General features: G+C 29.8%; 2 protein-coding genes across 2 annotated transcripts in view; one reads left to right on the forward strand and one right to left on the reverse strand.

Moving 5' to 3' along the window:
- Positions 1–1,975: 1,975 nt before the first annotated feature.
- Positions 1,976–17,955, reverse strand: LOC134710605 (serologically defined colon cancer antigen 8 homolog). Its single transcript, XM_063570989.1, has 16 exons — positions 17,784–17,955; positions 14,982–15,184; positions 14,270–14,395; positions 13,470–13,592; positions 12,768–12,845; positions 12,287–12,351; positions 11,351–11,500; positions 10,432–10,570; positions 10,004–10,156; positions 9,441–9,575; positions 8,912–9,028; positions 8,550–8,678; positions 7,798–7,930; positions 6,345–6,462; positions 3,908–4,082; positions 1,976–2,543 (listed from the first exon to the last, which is right to left on the reverse strand). Exons 1-16 carry the CDS (start codon positions 17,836–17,838, stop codon positions 2,304–2,306), a joined length of 2,139 nt encoding a protein of 712 aa, XP_063427059.1. The 5' UTR covers positions 17,839–17,955; the 3' UTR covers positions 1,976–2,303.
- Positions 17,953–18,100, forward strand: part of LOC134710604 (centrosomal protein of 170 kDa protein B-like) — a 65,630-nt gene continuing 65,482 nt past the window's right edge. The window contains exon 1 of the mRNA XM_063570983.1: positions 17,953–18,099. Within this exon, the coding sequence (XP_063427053.1) occupies positions 18,091–18,099 (9 nt within the window). The 5' untranslated portion in view covers positions 17,953–18,090. The remainder of the gene's footprint in view (position 18,100) is intronic.

The following is an 18,100-nucleotide window of genomic DNA, read 5'->3' on the forward strand; positions in this document are numbered from 1 at the left end:
TTTTGCGTTGGCAGTTCATTCTAAATTCTTCAATTTGTTGTTCCATTTTTAGATGATTCTAACGCACATATATATAGTGTCGATGGAGGATGATTATTGTTATATCCTACAGGCGATGGTGTTGGTATCATCATTTGGAAGAGTCATATTTCGTTGTTCCGAGTTGGATGTTTTGCTGTGATTTTTTCTAGAATTCTGTGGCTTTTTAGTACCTCTTCTTCCTGTGACATATTCTGGTGTGGCAACCTGTAAGCTTTATCACCTTCTACGTTGTATTGATAAACATTAATTTGGGGAGGGATAGTTAAATTGAGTTGTTCATTTGAGCCTTCAATATAGGTAGAGTTCACAATTCGTTTTGATAGAGTCTCTTAACGATATTGTCTTGTTAAGACTAGTGCTCTTCAATAAGAGCATGTATATGAATCATATATATGGTTTGCCATGAGATATTCAGTAACCCCTTCACATGAGATGTGAAACCAGAGTTTGCATTCTGACATTCAATTGCTGATGTGTTTGTCAACAATGCTTTCAACATTGATTATATTTTTTTGTTAAATCATCAAGAAACTTCTTAATATGATGCCGAAATTTAACCAAAATATAAATGGTAATAACTGTCCTTTTCTTGATTTCATTACAAAATTTGACAAGCTCAGGAGCCTGTAATTCAGTGGTTGTCGTTTGTTTATGTGTAACATATTTGTTTTTTGTTCATTTTTTTATATAAATAAGCTGTTAGTTTTCTAGTTTGAATTGTTTTACATGGTCTTATCGGGGCCTTTTATAGCTGACTATGCGGTATGGCTTTGCTCATTGTTGAAGGCCGTACCGTGACCTATAGTTGTTAATGTCTGTGTCATTTTGGTCTTTTGCAGATTGTTGTCTCATTGGCAATCATACCACATCTTCTTTTTTATAAGCTTTTAATGCCACATCATGTCCAAAGAATTTGTATTTACAAACTTAACCTAAATATTAATGACAATGACTCTGACAATGGAATTCAGGAAGGTTGTGTGTCGATTTTACCACATTAATGTCACAGGCTTTACAAAAAAAACACGATTCCATAATAACAAGTGCATAACTTCAATTATGTGTGCAATTGTTCTGTAAGCTTTCAAAAAACAGCTTAAGTAAAAGTTTAAAACATAAAATTGATGAGGCTTTTTAAAAATCTTGCAGAAAATGACAATGGATCCTAGTCTTCTAAAACGGAAAAATTTCTTTAACAAAATTTAGTAATATGATGCCAAATTTCAATATGTGTGCAATCTCTTTGTGAAGTTTCATGAATCTGTGTTAAAGATCAATAAAGACCCTGGGAAGACAAAAACAAAGTCAGTTTCAGTTTCTTGAATCTGTGTTAAAGATCAATAAAGACCCTGGGAAGACAAAAACAAAGTCAGTTTCAGTTTCATGAATCTGTGTTAAAGATCCCTAAAGGCCCTGGGAAGACAAAAACAAAGTCAGTTTCAGGAATCTGTGTTAAAGATCACTAAAGGCCCTGGGAAGACAAAAACAAAGTCAGTTTCAGTTTCATGAATCTGGGTTAAAGGTCACTAAAGACCCTGGGAACAAATGCAAAGTCAGTTCCATTGTTGGAAACACAAGCCCAATAAAACCTGAAATCAAAAGATTATAAGAAGGTTTTTGCACTTTGTGCAACCAACCCGAAAAAGACGATAACATCCAGTAACTACACAAGATATATCACATATTTTTTATTTATAATATAATATACAAGTAAATAGCACATTGTAAAAATATCAATAAAATATCACAGAATATTCATATCTAAGATCCACTTAACCTACAACCTAACAGTACATTGGACACGTTAATGTTTAACTTGACTTTTAAAATATCATAACTGCTTTTATACTTATAATCATTTCATCATTTGAATCATACATTTACATGTATTAAAATAGTTTTTCTTTTGTTGCAAAATAAGAAATTTAAGGATTTCTTTTTTATAAAATCGAAAATTGATTTGTATTTCATTTACATTTCAAATTAAAAACACAAATAAAATTTAACCTCAACTATTCTGATGAAAATATTCCAAAGAGAGTAGCCATCTTTTAAGATCTATTTCTATACTAACCTTCTTACATGAAAAGTATTCAAAATTACAAAATGTATATAAACCAGAACTTCTGCCTGAGATGAACATGCCAGAACTAAAAACTCTTTTTAGAATTCAGGGCAGAATCGCCACTCTTTAAAGCCTAAATGCACTTTATCATAAGTCATATTCTTAAAAACTATCATGTTTTTGTTCCCTTAGGGTGTCATGTTTTTGTAGATTCATCGAAATGTACACGTTCCTTTGGACCTGAGAAATAAGCCTCCTTTTCCTCTGAATTAACAGTTGATATAATTTCATCTACTAAAGGTTTGTTTGATGATAAAAATTTGTTAAGATCTTCTTCATTTGATTTGGCGATTTCCTTGCGTAAAAATTCCACTTCTCTAACAAGTAACTGTCTGTCTTTCATCAGATGACTTTGACACGCTATAAGCTCTAAAATCTGCAAAAGAAAATTGAACATTGATATGCTGTCGCATGTGGTAAAATAATAGGCATAAAGGGTCAACCCATGGTAAAATCAGTATAAATTCAAGCCCCCATAACTATTTCTTAGACAATGCTAAGAGATAAGAAATTATAATGTTGACAAATATTTTACAGGAGAAGTTTCCACGTAATACCAGTCTATAACTGAGGATAGCCTCTTTTTGAATTCCAAAATTATTTTGTATGTAATTTTTCAAATAGTAAACAAGTAAGACAATTTCGTGCCTCAAATTTTCTTTTTGTCAGCATTTAAACCATTCAGAAGCAAAAATTATAAATATGGCTAGTGTTTATGTTTGATATTGGGAGTATAACTATATTGTCATATTGTTTTATATAATTGTATGACAAATCTAATCCCATTTGTTTTTGTAGTTTTTTTAGTAGAGAATTGTATTGTAAAGATATATACAGTAAAACAAAGCGAGTCAAAATAATGAGTAACAAGAAATGTAGCATATGAAAGAATCTTGTAACTGAATTTTCTTCAAACAATATAAAAACATAAACTTTGTAACAAAAAGTAAAACCTGAACTAATGCTAACTTATACCAACTGTGTGCTATAGAACAAAGTATAAAGAGAGACATCACATTGAGTTCAAAATAATGTTAAAGGTTGCAACAATTACATTACACATTTATAAAAATTATGGACAATCATTTTTTAGTTCTTGCAAACCTACAAAGCACTTTGGGTACAACTTAAATATAATCTATAAACAACAAAGGTGAGTTATTTATTGAGAATCTTTACTTGAACAAAACAAATTAAATGATACAAATGACAAGGAACAATTCTGTGCAGTAAATTTCAGGTATTATTTTTTTCCCCTGGCTTGAAAAGATATTAGATTCAACAATATCTTATACAAAAAGAAAAGATCTGAAAATGAAAATATTTTTTTTTATCATTAAATTATCTCCCCTAAATGAAATGAGCACTCTATGACACTAATAAATGTAAATATAGCTCCATCCATATTTTTTTTTAATAGTTTTGAGAGGTCTCACACTGATTTTTAATGATTATCTTAAACTTTTCTTTATTCAAACATAGTTGTAGTGCTCACTTTTTTGTAAATCAAACAATTGCAGGGGAGATAATTAATTCAAACTTTCAAATATTTAAGGGGAGATAATTAAATTTTCTGAAATTTAATAAAACAATTAATTTGTCCAAAAAACACTGCATCTAATTGTAACTTATATAAAATTATAACTCTTTTGGTGTAATTTTCTTAGATTGGAAATAAGAGAATTTGGTAAATCATCATATTTTGAAAAAGTAAAACCTGACATCTAGCAGCAAACATACCTGTTGTGACTGATTTTGGCCATGGTCATCCAACATTTTTAACCTTTCTGTCATCTTCTTGTGTACTCTGTCATGTTGTTCACTCTGTTCTTCTAAAGTGGTCATATGTGTTACAGCTCGTTCTAATCGATGTCGTAACTCATCATTTTGTGTACGTAAATTACCACACTCACTCCTGCAAAGAAAATACATAGTAAAATAAATGCCTTGAAACTATGCAGGTTATAATTGTTTTTAAATGCTTGATTCTACAAAGAGTTTGGTGAAAATATTGTTGACAATACTACCTCTAGCCTCTTAGAAATGTACAAATCTTCAAAAAATGCAATACTATAGGGTTATTGCATGAATATTGGGGAATATTGTTCGTGAGTAGAATTTTTATTGCACGAGCTTGCTAGTGAAATATATGTTCTATGAGGGACAATATTCCCCAATATTCATGCAAAAACCCTTTTATTGTATAGCAATATAAAATTTGAAAGTAAAAATCTGTTTAAATTAAGATTTTGTCAATGGTGACATCATAATTTTTTAAGATTTATTGCACTAGTGCAATATTATACAATTACTGTCTTTTGGTGAGGTAAATGTGTGGTTTTATTGACTTTTGAAAAACTGACATTCACTGAGGCCAACGGTCAATAAAACCACATATTTACCTAAACAAAAGACAGTAAATGTTTTATTCCATATTCCAAGAGAAATTAATGTAATGGAAAATATTTACCAAAATCAATTGTACATCAAACGTTTTTTTACCAAAATTATACACGTAAAAGCATGCGACGTTTTGCGCGGTGAATATCCTTTTTCCGCAGGTGAATATGCTTATTTATTCAAAATCCCATTCATTTAGAAAAAGCTACAAATATTTTATCAATATGGAATAATAGAATTTATTGCACACTAACTTTTGGTTACTTTCTGTGGGAAATATTATATTGCTATGCAATAATTATTCTTTATAGCCTTAAAAAAATATTTTCTTTCTTGGATTGTCTCACACTTTTATCCAAGGACCAATTATAGCTTACTGTAGGGTATGGATTTTACATTATATGTTGTTCACATTTTGTTATGATAAGCATCTTATAGCTTAGTACACACTAAGGAATTTTCTTGCTGCTGAAGCAGGGTTTTAGCTAGGATTTTGAGGGCTTTAGTCACTTTTGCGCGTGATAAAAATCAGCCTTATTTTTTTATAAAGCAAGGGATCTAGGATGTTTATCAAACTAGCATTACATATATGTCCAAGTCCTTCAAGGACTAGTCTAGGATCTTTGAAGACTTTAGGATTGCTAATGTAGGCAGTTATTTGCAATATTGAATGAATTGACTGATGTGATGCTAAGATATGAAGATAAGAACAGGGATCTGGTAATATGGTCAAAACTTCACTTCAGTTATTTTCAGGGCACACCCCTTATCAACAAAAGTTGGGTGCCTTTATATTTAACCACTGCACAAATGAACTTGTAACGACTTTTTCACTTCACAATCATTTATATCCTTGAAAATACGTTTTAATATCTATTTGGAATCAATTTCTTTAATATTGGATAGAAGGATCTGCATCTATACTTAATGGGACATTTCTAATGACTGTAGATCACGTTTACTTTCGATTTTTAAACGAAATGAAATGAAAACGGGAAGTGACAATTGAATAATAATTTTAGAATAAAACCGGATTCATCTACGAACTTTTACGCATGCGCAATGCATTGAACAGGAAGCACCTGTTTGCAAGTGAAAATATTTACGTTTTGAATAAAGTTCATTCTTTTTAATCGAAGTTGTCGAAAGTTTTTGATGAATATATTTATATAAAGTATGACGAAAATACGTTGAAATGACGAAACTACGACAAGCAAACTGCAAATTATAATCCTAAGGGAAATATTGAAATTTAAATAAAGTTGAAATGTCCGGGAAGTTTATCAATTTTGTTCAAATGACGAAAATACGACTGAACTGTGAGAAATGATTAAAATGAAATGCTGACTGACTGATTTAACTTAAATAGATTATTATGATGGTCATTTATGAGGTTTTATAATGATAATTAAGGGATTAGTGACCCATCTGATTGGCGATAAGCGGATTACTTGTCATCACAACTTTTAACACCTTTGGTAAACGTTAATTACCTGAGGGCCATAAACTTGTCAGAATCATAAAGACAGGTAGAATTCAAGTAATTTGATGTGTAAATACTTTTACACCTTCCAAATTTAAGTGACGAAATTGATATGAAATATTTTCGTCATTTCGAAAACCTTTTCGTAAAATACGAAAGTGACGAGCGCTAGCTAAATCACTGGCTGAAGGCTGTTCTGTGACCTTTGGTTATTTACCTCTGTGTCCTTTATTGGTGACAAGTTTTCTCATTGTCAAATCTTCTTTTTCTTTAATTAAATTATAACAAACAAACCTATTTTTCTTGACTAGTTTTTCTACTTGAGCTGTCTGCCGTTTACATTCCTCCCTCAACTTTCCAATCAGACGATTTTGTTTCTTTAACATAACATCCATGTCATGTGTTGTTCTAGCTACAATTAAAAGAAAAATAGCTACACATCATTTACTTTCAATGATAGTACTAAATAGAGTTTAATAACGACTACATTCACGGGTATTGCACCATTTTACTGTATATAAAAACATATCTAATATATGTTTTTAATTTATTACTATTTAGGAATTAACCTTTATTATATATTCATATTATAGAATATTGTGAGGTTTTTTCCCCTCTAAATTTAATTTTAATTAAACTTTGATGTGTATTTTAATTACCTCGTTTATCTTGTGTTTAATTTATAGAGAGAAGAAGAGTTTATGTGAGCTAATTATTCCTTCATATGTCATTTAGCCTGCTTTGTTTGCAAATATTAAATAATTTGGTAAATAGGTGTGTTTGTTGTTTATACATGATATACATGAAAACTAAGTATCAAATACTCTTGGATAGACATATCTGACTTTTCCAAATATGCAAATCTTTTATAAGTAAAAGTGCTATCTTCAGTCAAATTCAATATACAGAGAATCACAGTTTACCAAGGGCGTACGAGCCGCGGTATAATTGTATTAATGTATATACCATGTACCAGAATATGTCAGACCCCTTCTAGGATTTGCATATTTGGAAAAGTCATTAATACAAGTACACAGCAGCTCGTACATCCTTGGCAAATTGTAATTCTCTGTATATTGATTTTGACTGAAGATAGCACTTTTACTTATAAAAGATTCTTAAACTTACGTTCTAGAAAAAAATATATATAGTATTACCGTGTATAGATATAGGAAGATGTGGTGTGAGTGCCAATGAGACAACTCTCCATCCAAATAACAATTTAAAAATTAAACCATTATAGGTTAAAGTACGGCCTTCAACACGGAGCCTTGGAGTGTATGTATAATTAAGAACTGTAAGATTAATGTATTGTTGTAACATATGTGTGTGTAATAAATTGCAAGTGTTCATGTTTTGCTGATATGTACAGTGTTGATACCAGAGAGTGCTATCTTGGTAGTACTTGTTTTAGTGTACTACTTTTTTAAAAACTTTCGATAAGGTTTTAGTGTATATGATATTTTCAAGATAAAAGTAATAGCAGAGCTTTTGTAGTCTCTTTTTAAGTTTTTGCATAGCTTGTATAGACTTTGGGTACTAAGAGCTAACACTTTTTCATTGTTGCAAATCCTTTGTTTACCTCTAGATGATTTAATAGTGTTGATTGGTTTTAATGTAAATGTAAACTATGCTGAAATAAGTCTAGATTAAAGGGGTTCAAATTCTGACAGGCATAAATCTTTTTAAAATCACATTTTCAGAATAGAAGAATCATCATCCTTGTCAGATCAATAGAGAAACATACCATTTTTCTCTTCAACATCTTCAATAAAACTGCCCAATTGTTCTTCTCTCTGTTTGGCACGGATAGACACAGCTTTCATATCTTCATTTCGTCCCCTTTCTATACTGTCTCGTGCTAATTTAGCCAGATGCAGCTAAAAATAGATATCAGAGTAATTTATTCATGTAATAGAAATAAGGTTTTTGAAAGTATAATTTCTAATTATGCAAGAATAAAATTAAAAGTACTGTAGAATAAAAAAATTCTGAGATATACACAACATTTCTTTAGATTTAATTATAATTATCTATTTTTCTTTCATTCTTTTAATAAGGCAACCTTTATTTCTATTGATAACTCAAAACACCTGCATTATAGATCAAAACATTATTTAAAATGCAAGTTGAACTTCTAGGAAAACCTCAAGTTTAAATAACATACCTTAAGTTTCTGAGATTCCATTTTAGGTGACGAATATTTTAAAATCCTTTTCTTGTTTTTTTATAATTTTAGGTTACTTTTCATCATACATTTGATTTTTTTCTGAATTATCACAAAATGTAACCAGAATGTTTGGGTAACCTGAATTTTCACAGTGCATGGTTCACACATGGATAATCCTGCTTGTTGGGTAAGTTTTCATCATCATTTCTTATCAATTTTCCAGATTTAATTTTTTTTCAGATTCAAATACATGTGTAATTCCTTGTTATCTGTGTATAAAAAAAGAAGATATGGTATGATTGCCAATGAGACAACTATAATCTATTTACCTCTCTTTCTAATGCCTGTGTATTTGAAGTTAGATGAATACATTCTTCTTTACTATTTACTAAATCTCTCTCTGCTTTTTTCAATCTTCTCCTTAAATCTTCAATTTCCATTGACATTCTGCTCTTTTCCTTAAAGAATATATATAAACTCATAAGTCACCAATAATTTAACTAATAGAGTCAACAACACTACAATTATTTCATAATTAGGTTAAATTTGTTAAATCTTTCTAAAATAACCTCAAATTTAGACTATAAGACTTTTTTTTAAATGAACTCTGTTTGAACTACTAGTTTTATAACAATTTAAGAAGACAATTGACCACTAGCCTTTGTTTTATTATAAATGTATTGTCACCTACCTGTTTTGTCTCTACCGCATGTTCTTCAAATGCCTTCTTTGTTTTACTAAGTTCTAGTACAGCATGACTCTTTTGGATACTAGCATGAGTTGATTCTTGCCTGAATGTGTCATGAGCCTTTGAATTTAAAAAATATAGATTATTCATACTTGTACATCTTTTCTGTATGCAAAAAGCATGAGAAAGTCATTTTGTAAATTTCTTTACTGTTTTAACTTGAATTGAGTTTCATTTAGTAAATATTTTTTTTCTTTTCAGATACCTATAGCAGATAAAAATACCATGTTGCATGGGTTCGTTTTAAGTTTTTATTACAATTGAGGATGGCATTAAATGTGCAAGCAACTTTTTCATAGTATGTATATAAATCATTTGTGAAGTATTAAATTTTTTTAATTTTTTTTTTTATCTTTTTAACTTTTTTTTTATCAACTCTGTGTGTGACTGTAAATGATTAGTATGTGACTTCTAAGCGTGCTGTATATATTTTTGTATCAGAATCAGTATTTTCAGCTTATCAATAACTTACAATAGATGATTCTTTGTCAAATCTTTTCAGTTGTAACTTTGTTTCATCTAATTCTCCAATCAGAGCCACTTTGTCTCGAGACAGCTTCTCTAACTCTGCGGACCATGCTGCATTCTTTTCTAAAGTCTCCCTCAGCTGTTAAATAACAAAACTTTTAAACTTCTTTATACTGCCATTTTGTTCCTTTATCATTTTTATAATGATACCAAGGATACAAGATGGCAAAAGAGTTTTTTGAGACTGTATTTTTGGAGAAAATTATCATTATATCATGTGCATCTGCTATAAATTTCATTATACATGTTATAGCTTTGTTCAAACCTTTTCAAGGTGATTTAAAGATTTTAAGTCACATCTTTAAATCATTATTGTCCCCTTTTCAAATTATAATTCATAAGGAAAGGATTTACATACACAAATTGAAAAGTTGAAAACCCAGCATATAACTACTTTTTTCTATATTAATATTTAATTTATAACCAATCACAACTTGTTTCTTCTATCAATAAAAAAAATCAAATTTCCTTAATGATTAAATGGTTTCATAAATAAACTAGCAATACCTTAGCATTCAGTTCATCCACCAGAAGTTTATTTTCTCTACGGACTGATTCTCTCTCCTCATGTAGTCTAGCTTGAGTATCAAGAATACTCCTATCAAACCTCTCTTTCATATTGTTTAATTCTTCAGCTAATTGTTCTTTCTGTACTAATGCCTTAAATATAACATAAAATGAAATATTACATTAACATTGTTACACCATAAATCAGCCAAATCTCAATAATGGTCTTGCATCTGGTCATTTGAATTTAATAAAAATTATTTCATGATTGAATCTTAATAGAATCATATTGCTGAAATAAAAACATCTGTAAACTATCTAAAATAACAGTATCATTTGTCTCCAAACATACATGAAGATTTGATAGAAAGTATGATATCTGCCAACCTACATACCTATATTAGTATCTATAGTAAAGCAGACATTACCTGTGTTTGCTCAAGCTGAGCTTGTTCTACCAGTTCAATGCCTTTCTTCATTTGTCCATAAGCTTCGTCCTCTCTATGGTTCATCTCATGTACACGAGTCTTTAAACTGGTAACCTGATCCATTAATTCATCTCTTTCCCTGTTAATTATCAACAATAAAACATACAATATATCATTGATTTTCAAAATGAATATTGAACAATCTGACATGTCTCACTATTATGAGTTTCAGTCAATGTTGGTTGATTTTAAAAACACCACTATGAAATGAATTCTGTAAGGAAAGTTGTCTGCAAACTGCAATTTATTATGTTATGACAATACATGTATTTCTCTAATTAGTTATTTTTTTTGTGTTCATTTTTTTTTTTATTGTTTTACTATATTTTTTTTATCTCTGTATATTTAACCATGGCACCACAAAAATATATTAAAACTTAAAGCTTACAAAAAAAAAAATCTGTTTGCCTTATTTCCAAAAATTCTGCTTGTATAATGTCTATAATTTCTACAGGCCTTCATAACATTTGAATTGAGTTTCTGACTTTAATATCATTGCAAAAACTTTTAAAAGTTCAAATCAGCAATAAAAAGTCTTTTAAGAAGTACATTTTTTGTTTGTTTATTGCTATTTCATATGTGTCTTCACTCCATTTATTCTAAATGATTGGTTAATATCAATCAAAAACAAATACCAGGGGAATGTCAAACCTGTCTTTGTTCTCAATATGCTTTGAAATTTTAGTTTTAAACTGAAGAAATATTCTGTCATATTATTTCCTCTTGGAGAAATATTACAGTATTAGTTCATGACAGAATAAAGATTATAGAAAATTTGTTGGTGTTGGTTGTCCTTTTTGTAATTGTAATTTTTCATATCTTTTTTTATTGTCTCCTATATTTAACATAAAATAAATACCTTGTCAAAGAGTTTATAGTATGTACATGGAAAGAATTGTGACCATCAGCATAAGGTAGGAATCCATTATCTCTTGTTGGAATGGAGTCATGAACACGGAGTTGTGATTTGTAATCTTCAATCATCTGTTCATATTTCTGTATTTCTGACCTATATCAGAAATAATTAGATATGGTAGTACTCACACATTTCAGATATCATGGTAAATATCAAACTTGTTCATATTCTTTCATAAAATGATCTACAAATCTAAAAGCTTGCATAATTTTTTGGAATCATATTTTTCATTTTATATGTTGATCTTCACTTAATAAAATCATTACATAACAAATTTGGAACACCCAGTTTAAGACTGGTTTGCATTTTTAATACCTGTTCAAACACAGGTTTTCGAAAACAGATTTTATAAATCAAAATGTTCAAATTAAAACTGAGTTCCTATTTGAAGAAAAATACACCACAATTTCTTCTGTGCAAATAAATATTTCTTTTAGTTTAAACCTATTTTATGCTAAACATAAATTTAGAACAAATGCACACAGACAAATTAAAGATGACTGCTGTCTAATCATCTGTAATGATATCTGTTAATATATGCTTATTGATTAATGTCTTTATATGTAAAATCATAAGGATCAATCAAGCATCAAATATACACCCTCAGAGTGTACCGCTCTTTGAGAGGAAAATAAAAAATTTGAGAACCACATATGAACTCATACTCCATTGCCATTCTTTTCTAAAGATTTTTGCATTGCCTTTTTTTGTAAAGATGTTAACAAAAACCCGGAACCTGTGTCTTAAAACTTGGTACTGAGAACTCTGAGTACAAAATGTGTGCTTGAAACACCAAATCCAGCATTTAGATGGTTTGATTCATAATTCAAATACAACAATTGTACTGAAAATTTTATGACCCCAAGGCCAGAACCCCACCTTGAATGTTCTAACTGTACTTCCAATCTGTTACATTTAGCTGCATGTAGAGAGTTCAACCTTTCCTATAAAATAAAAAAAAATCACACTTTGAGTTATACATGTAACATGAACAGATATGTTTAATTCATTTTCTTTCTCTTCAGTTATTGGAACTTCAATTAAAAAGTGTACATGTGGAACAGAAATTATGTTCCTTTTTGCACAAGTTGAGTTCTCAAACTTAAACTATTTCCTCATTATCTGTGCTGGAGTTGTGTGTATCAAGATTGAAGTTATAAGTTAACTCCCCTTAACATTTGAGGCTAATTTTCCGTTATGAACTCACTCAGGTAGTGTTCTATAAATATGGTCACAAATAATATTTTCCATATTTCTTGTGTCTGAATTATGAATTTTTATATCTGCAAAAATGTAGGTCCTGAATGATAAACCAGAAAGCATACAAATCATATATATATTTTTTTTTATCATATCTTACCATTTCAACTTGTATGTTTTTTAATTCTCTTTTCTGAAAGATTCTTCCTCCTGTTTCTTCCATGAACAAATCATCCAACTAGAAAAACAAAAGAAAGTTCATATTCAAATAAGTTTTAAAAGGATTTTTTAACTGCCTTTTTATTTTATTGTTTGAGGGATTGAATTGCTGTCTAAAGGGTCCAGTGTATACCTGTATCTCTTTCATTCATACTTTCAAGCTAAGCTCTGCACTTGACCTCATTTTTGGAATATCAGTATTAATTATAAGATCTTTCTTTGAACCAATCAAGCTCAAGGGTTAGCTTTGTATAAAATTCATTTGTAAAATAAAAGAAGATCTAAGGCTGCAGTGAACTTATTCATGACACAAAAGCTCTTCAACAAATTAAAGTAACAGAGGTGTTGTTGCTACATTTTTTTGTATTTTCCATCTCTATGTTTACAGTGGTATCTCCAAAATGGAGCATTAAATCAAACCTTTCTTCAAATTCAAGACATCACCTTGAGTCTATTTATTTTAACATAAAATCTGATCATTGAAGACTGACACAGGGATAATGTATAATATTCTAGTTAGTACAATGTAACCCATACAAAAGGTTGATAGAACATTTTTGAAACTTGTTAATCATAACAATGTGCTATTGACATCTATGATTTGAAACTGATCAGACTTTATTCCCTCTCTTTTGTATAATACCTTGTGTATTTCTTTATCATCTCCCATGATTTCTTGTAAAACACTTGACTTCAGTTCTTCATGAAGACGTTTATTCTCTTCAATCAGCTCACTCAATCTAGCTCTCATTGCAAACAGCTCATCCTGAATAAAACAATATTAACATTATAGTACAATCTCAATAAGAAATGTTCTTTTATTTCTCTTGATTTTTTATATTCTTAATGTCATAGAGTTTGATATTTATTTTTACAAAAACTATTTTACATATTTGTTTCTTTTATTTTTTTACACATATAAGGCCGTTAGTTTTCTCGCTTGAATTGTTTTACATTGTCTTATTGGGGCCTTTTATAGCTGACAATATGCGGTATGGGCTTTGCTCATTGTTGAAGGCTGTACAGTGACCTATAATTGTTAATGCTTGTGTCATTTTTGTCTTTTGTGGATAGTTGTCTCATTGGCAATCATACCACATCTTCTTTTTTATATATTGTTTTCTAATAAAAAAATTCTATATTATCAACATAAACAATATTTTGAAAATTGATTGCATTAGTTTTCTTTGTTATTGAATTGATATCTCAGATAGACAGGACAACAATTGTATTCCATGCAACTTTTTTAGCATTTTTTATTTAGGTATGCTAAGACAATTTTTCTATATTGTTTCTAAGGTTTTGCTTGTAAGCGCTGCAGAAATTTTGAATATACCAGTAATCTCTACAGCATTTATATTGTAGTTAAGGCTTTTCCATTTGAATCATAGTTTGCACATGGAATATAGTTTCACTATTTATTAGAAAACATCTTAATTTCACCTTGCAGTATCTATTTTCTGATTCTAGTTGATACATATAGTCTGTCTGTGTTTGTACAATAACAGCCAACTCCTCTGATGATGGCAACCCTGACCTCTGTTCTGGACTGCCTGATGGTGGCAACCTCTACAAATTAAAGAAAGTGATCAAACTTTGTGTGTATGAAGTATAAACACATGTATGATTAAAAGATGTGGATCACCTGATAAAAAAGCACAATCAAAAGACAGACATTTTAACAAAGCTTTAAGTAAAAGTCACATAAAATAGAAATGTCAGGCTTGAAATACAAGTCTTATTCAATTAGATAAATAAATGTATAAGAAGATGTGGTATGAGTGCCAATGAGACAACTCTCCCTCCAAGTCATAATTCTGCTATTGAACTTGCACTGGTCCACTTTATATTTATTCATGGGTGGCAGATCTTTAATAGTCAATCTTAAATCAACCACTTTTTTATGTTTGCTTTGAAAAGATTAAAGTCTTTTAATTTTTTGTGCAATTAAAGATTTTAATCTGCATCCAAAATGCAAGTTATTTTTTTTTTTTTACTGTGACAGTTACATTCCTATTATACATGGATTATACATGTAATTATATATTAACGTTTGAATAGTTTGTTTTTAAACATGTACATGTAACAAACAAAAAGTTAAACTATGCTTAAAAGGAAGTCAAGTATATAAATGTTCTTGAACTATAAATCTTACCTGTGGCTCATGACCCAAGATTTGGTTGAGTTGACTAGCTGCATCTTTATACTTTGTGGGGCGATTATTTTCTTCATACCATTTCAAAGTACGAGGATGTAACACAGATTCTAGCTGGTGTTTAGCTTGAGATTGCAGTGTTGTATGATGTGAAGTTCCTTGTAAAATATCCTCTAGTTCATGCAAACTTACATTTGCTCTGTCTAAAAAACAAAATACAAATAACTAAAATAAGTGTTGGTTGCAAACATCTATTTCAAAATTCCCTTTTCATATACATCACTGTCAGACTGTCTTACAACTTATATATTGAACTGGGAAATGTTTGCAACAGCTTTATTTTCTCTAATCTCATAAAAGATAGGGAAAATGATCTTTAGGGTAAATCAGAATAAGAGCAACAAAAGGGGTATACAATAAGAAATATTAGATTTGGTCAGACATTTCACAATATTTATTATTATTCAAACAATAAAATTGAGAATGGAAATGGGGAATGTGTCAAAGAGACAACAACCCGACCAAAATAAAAAACAACAGCAGAAGGTCACCAACAGGTCTTCAATGTAGCGAGAAATTCCCGAACCCAGAGGCGTCCTTCAGCTGGCCCCTAAACAAATATATACTAGTTCAGTGATAATGAATGCCATACTAATTTCCAAATTGTACACAAGAAACTAATATAAAAATAATACAAGACTAACAAAGGCCAGAGGCTCCTGACTTGGGACAGGCGCAAAAATGCGGCGTGGTTAAACATGTTTGTGAGATCTCAACCCTCCCCCTATACCTCTAACCAATGTAGAAAAATAAACGCATAACAATACGCACATTAAAATTCAGTTCAAGAGAAGTCCGAGTCTGATGTCAGAAGATGTAACCAAAGAAAATAAACAAAATGACAATAATACATAAATAACAACAGACTACTAGCAGTTAACTGACATGCCAGCTCCAGATTTCAATTAAACTGACTGAAAGATTATGATTTCATCATATGAACCTCAGGCACAATCCTTCCCGTTAGGGGTTTAGTATCATACCATCTTAACATATATGAGAAGAGCATAACCCATGTCATGCCAACAACTGTTTTTAGAATAAATGTCTTTAGTTCCGACACAAAGACCTTATCAGTGACTCAATATTAACGCCAAAATATGCAATCTTTAATGACTTGACAACAGTATCGTAATTATATCCCTTCTTAATCAGTCTATTTAAAGGTTTTGTAAGTTTCTGAGGTGAATACTGACACCTTTGTGCTTTATAAAGAATATTTCCATAAAAAATTGGATGTGAAATACCTGAACGTATAAAAAGTCTGCATGTTGAGCTATATTTACGAATGATGTCTTTATACCGATGATAAAATTTAGTAAAAGTTTTGACTAGTTTGTGATATCGAAAACCCTGGTGTAATAATTTTTCAGTAATACATAAATTTCTCTCGTTAAAATCTAAAACATTGTTACAAACACGAGCGAATCGTACAAGTTGAGATATATAAACACCAAATAAATATACAGTACTGCTGGTTCTAGAGTATATGTTAGTCTTTTACATTTTATGTAAATAAAAACATCAGAAAATATTCTTAATTCATAGTGTCCAGAAGGACTTAAATTGACATGTGAACAGTGGAAGTGGAAAACTGAATCATGCTGCTCAATATGAGATCTTTCAAGATTTTTATTTATTCATTTTCATGATCTTCATCTTTTGGCTTGACTGTTTATCTGCATGAGCAATTCTGAGCAATGAGTGACTCTGCTATTTTTCTTGATGACCAGTGATTCTTTTAGAAAAAAGGTTATCATTTTATATAAAATTAGAGCTATTCATACTTCATAGATAAAAGACCAATACATGTACATTGTAAATAAAATTGAGAATGGAAATGGGGAATACAAACTACATTTGAAAAAAAAAAATTTAACTCCAGCAAAATTTTCATAAATGAGGGGTTGTTCACATTTGCCGAGTTGTTCTCTATGAATAAATAAATTTTAAAGAGGAGGCATGCTGTCAAAAATAGTATTATAATTAAAATTAATAATTATATTTTTTTCTTTCTTTCAATGCTACATTTAAGTCTATCATTTTACAATTAATATGCCTGTCTGCATGTCTGTCTGTTTGTTTTTGTTTTGTATTTTAGTAACAATCCAATTGTTTGGATTTTATACTAATAAAATTCTTGTTCTTATTCTTATTTTAAATATTTGACAGTTTGTGTCTAACCAAGTAAAAAAATAAAAAATAATTTTATTAATTTATGAAATTAAGTTAAATATTTGAATATGTAACAATCAAGTATGTATTTATTTGCATATGAATTCATATTAAAACCGAAGGAAAAAAAGGGTTTTTGAATTGTTTGCCTATGATATTTAGAATGTTTAGTCTTAAAAATTTTAAAAGCGAAAGACTAATTAAATTGAAATGACAATTAAAATTACTAACTTTCTTTCTTTCTTATGACAAGAGAGATTTTCCTATATCTTTACTTTTAAAGAGTGTAATAAAACATGTTCATACATGTCAGATTAAAAAAAGACATAACTTAACAACTTGTTTTGCATATTGTTGCGCATTAATGGTCAGTATTACGATTATGAAATATCCCTAAAATTAAAAACAACACAGTTATGTTATTACTGAAGGTGCTATTTTGTTTCCAAGAGAAGGTAAATCACTAAATGATACTCAGTACCACAGTAGTCTGGTAGTGGTTGACCTATTTTTTCTGAATTTCATACATTTTAAAGACTTTAGCATATAGAACTTTTAAATTTGCACCTCTCACTGATCTATGGTAATTTTCAACTGCATCTTCATCTGTATATGCATACATTTTTACAAATGTGACATGAGTGGTTTTTCGTTTGTTTTCTTTTTACCGGAAGTTGTCGGCCTAAAATAAATCATCCAATCAACGACTTCGTTACATTTGGCAATACATTAATGCATTTCCTGTGTATTCAATGATCTATTGAAGCGTGAAGAAATGATAAGTCACTGTCATATTTTCTGCAAAGTGAGCAATGCAGTTATTATTTCTTGAAAATATGTAGCAGGAATATTTTCCTCAGCAAAGTGAAATATAATGACATCGG

This window comes from Mytilus trossulus, chromosome 3, assembly GCF_036588685.1.
Source record: "Mytilus trossulus isolate FHL-02 chromosome 3, PNRI_Mtr1.1.1.hap1, whole genome shotgun sequence".
Taxonomy (NCBI): Eukaryota; Metazoa; Mollusca; class Bivalvia; order Mytilida; family Mytilidae; genus Mytilus; species Mytilus trossulus.

What these genes read in the sequence shown, in the direction of transcription:
- LOC134710605 (XM_063570989.1), bottom strand. Translation starts at nt 17,838, where the DNA reads ATGTATGCATATACAGATGAAGATGCAGTTGAAAATTACCATAGATCA. An exon ending in CAGAAAATAGATACTGCAAG is followed by an intron (nt 13,593 to 14,269) that starts GTGAAATTAAGA and finishes TGTTTTATTCAG; the next exon opens with GATGAGCTGTTTGCAATGAG. An exon ending in GCCAAAATCAGTCACAACAG is followed by an intron (nt 2,544 to 3,907) that starts GTATGTTTGCTG and finishes TTTCTTTTGCAG; the next exon opens with ATTTTAGAGCTTATAGCGTG.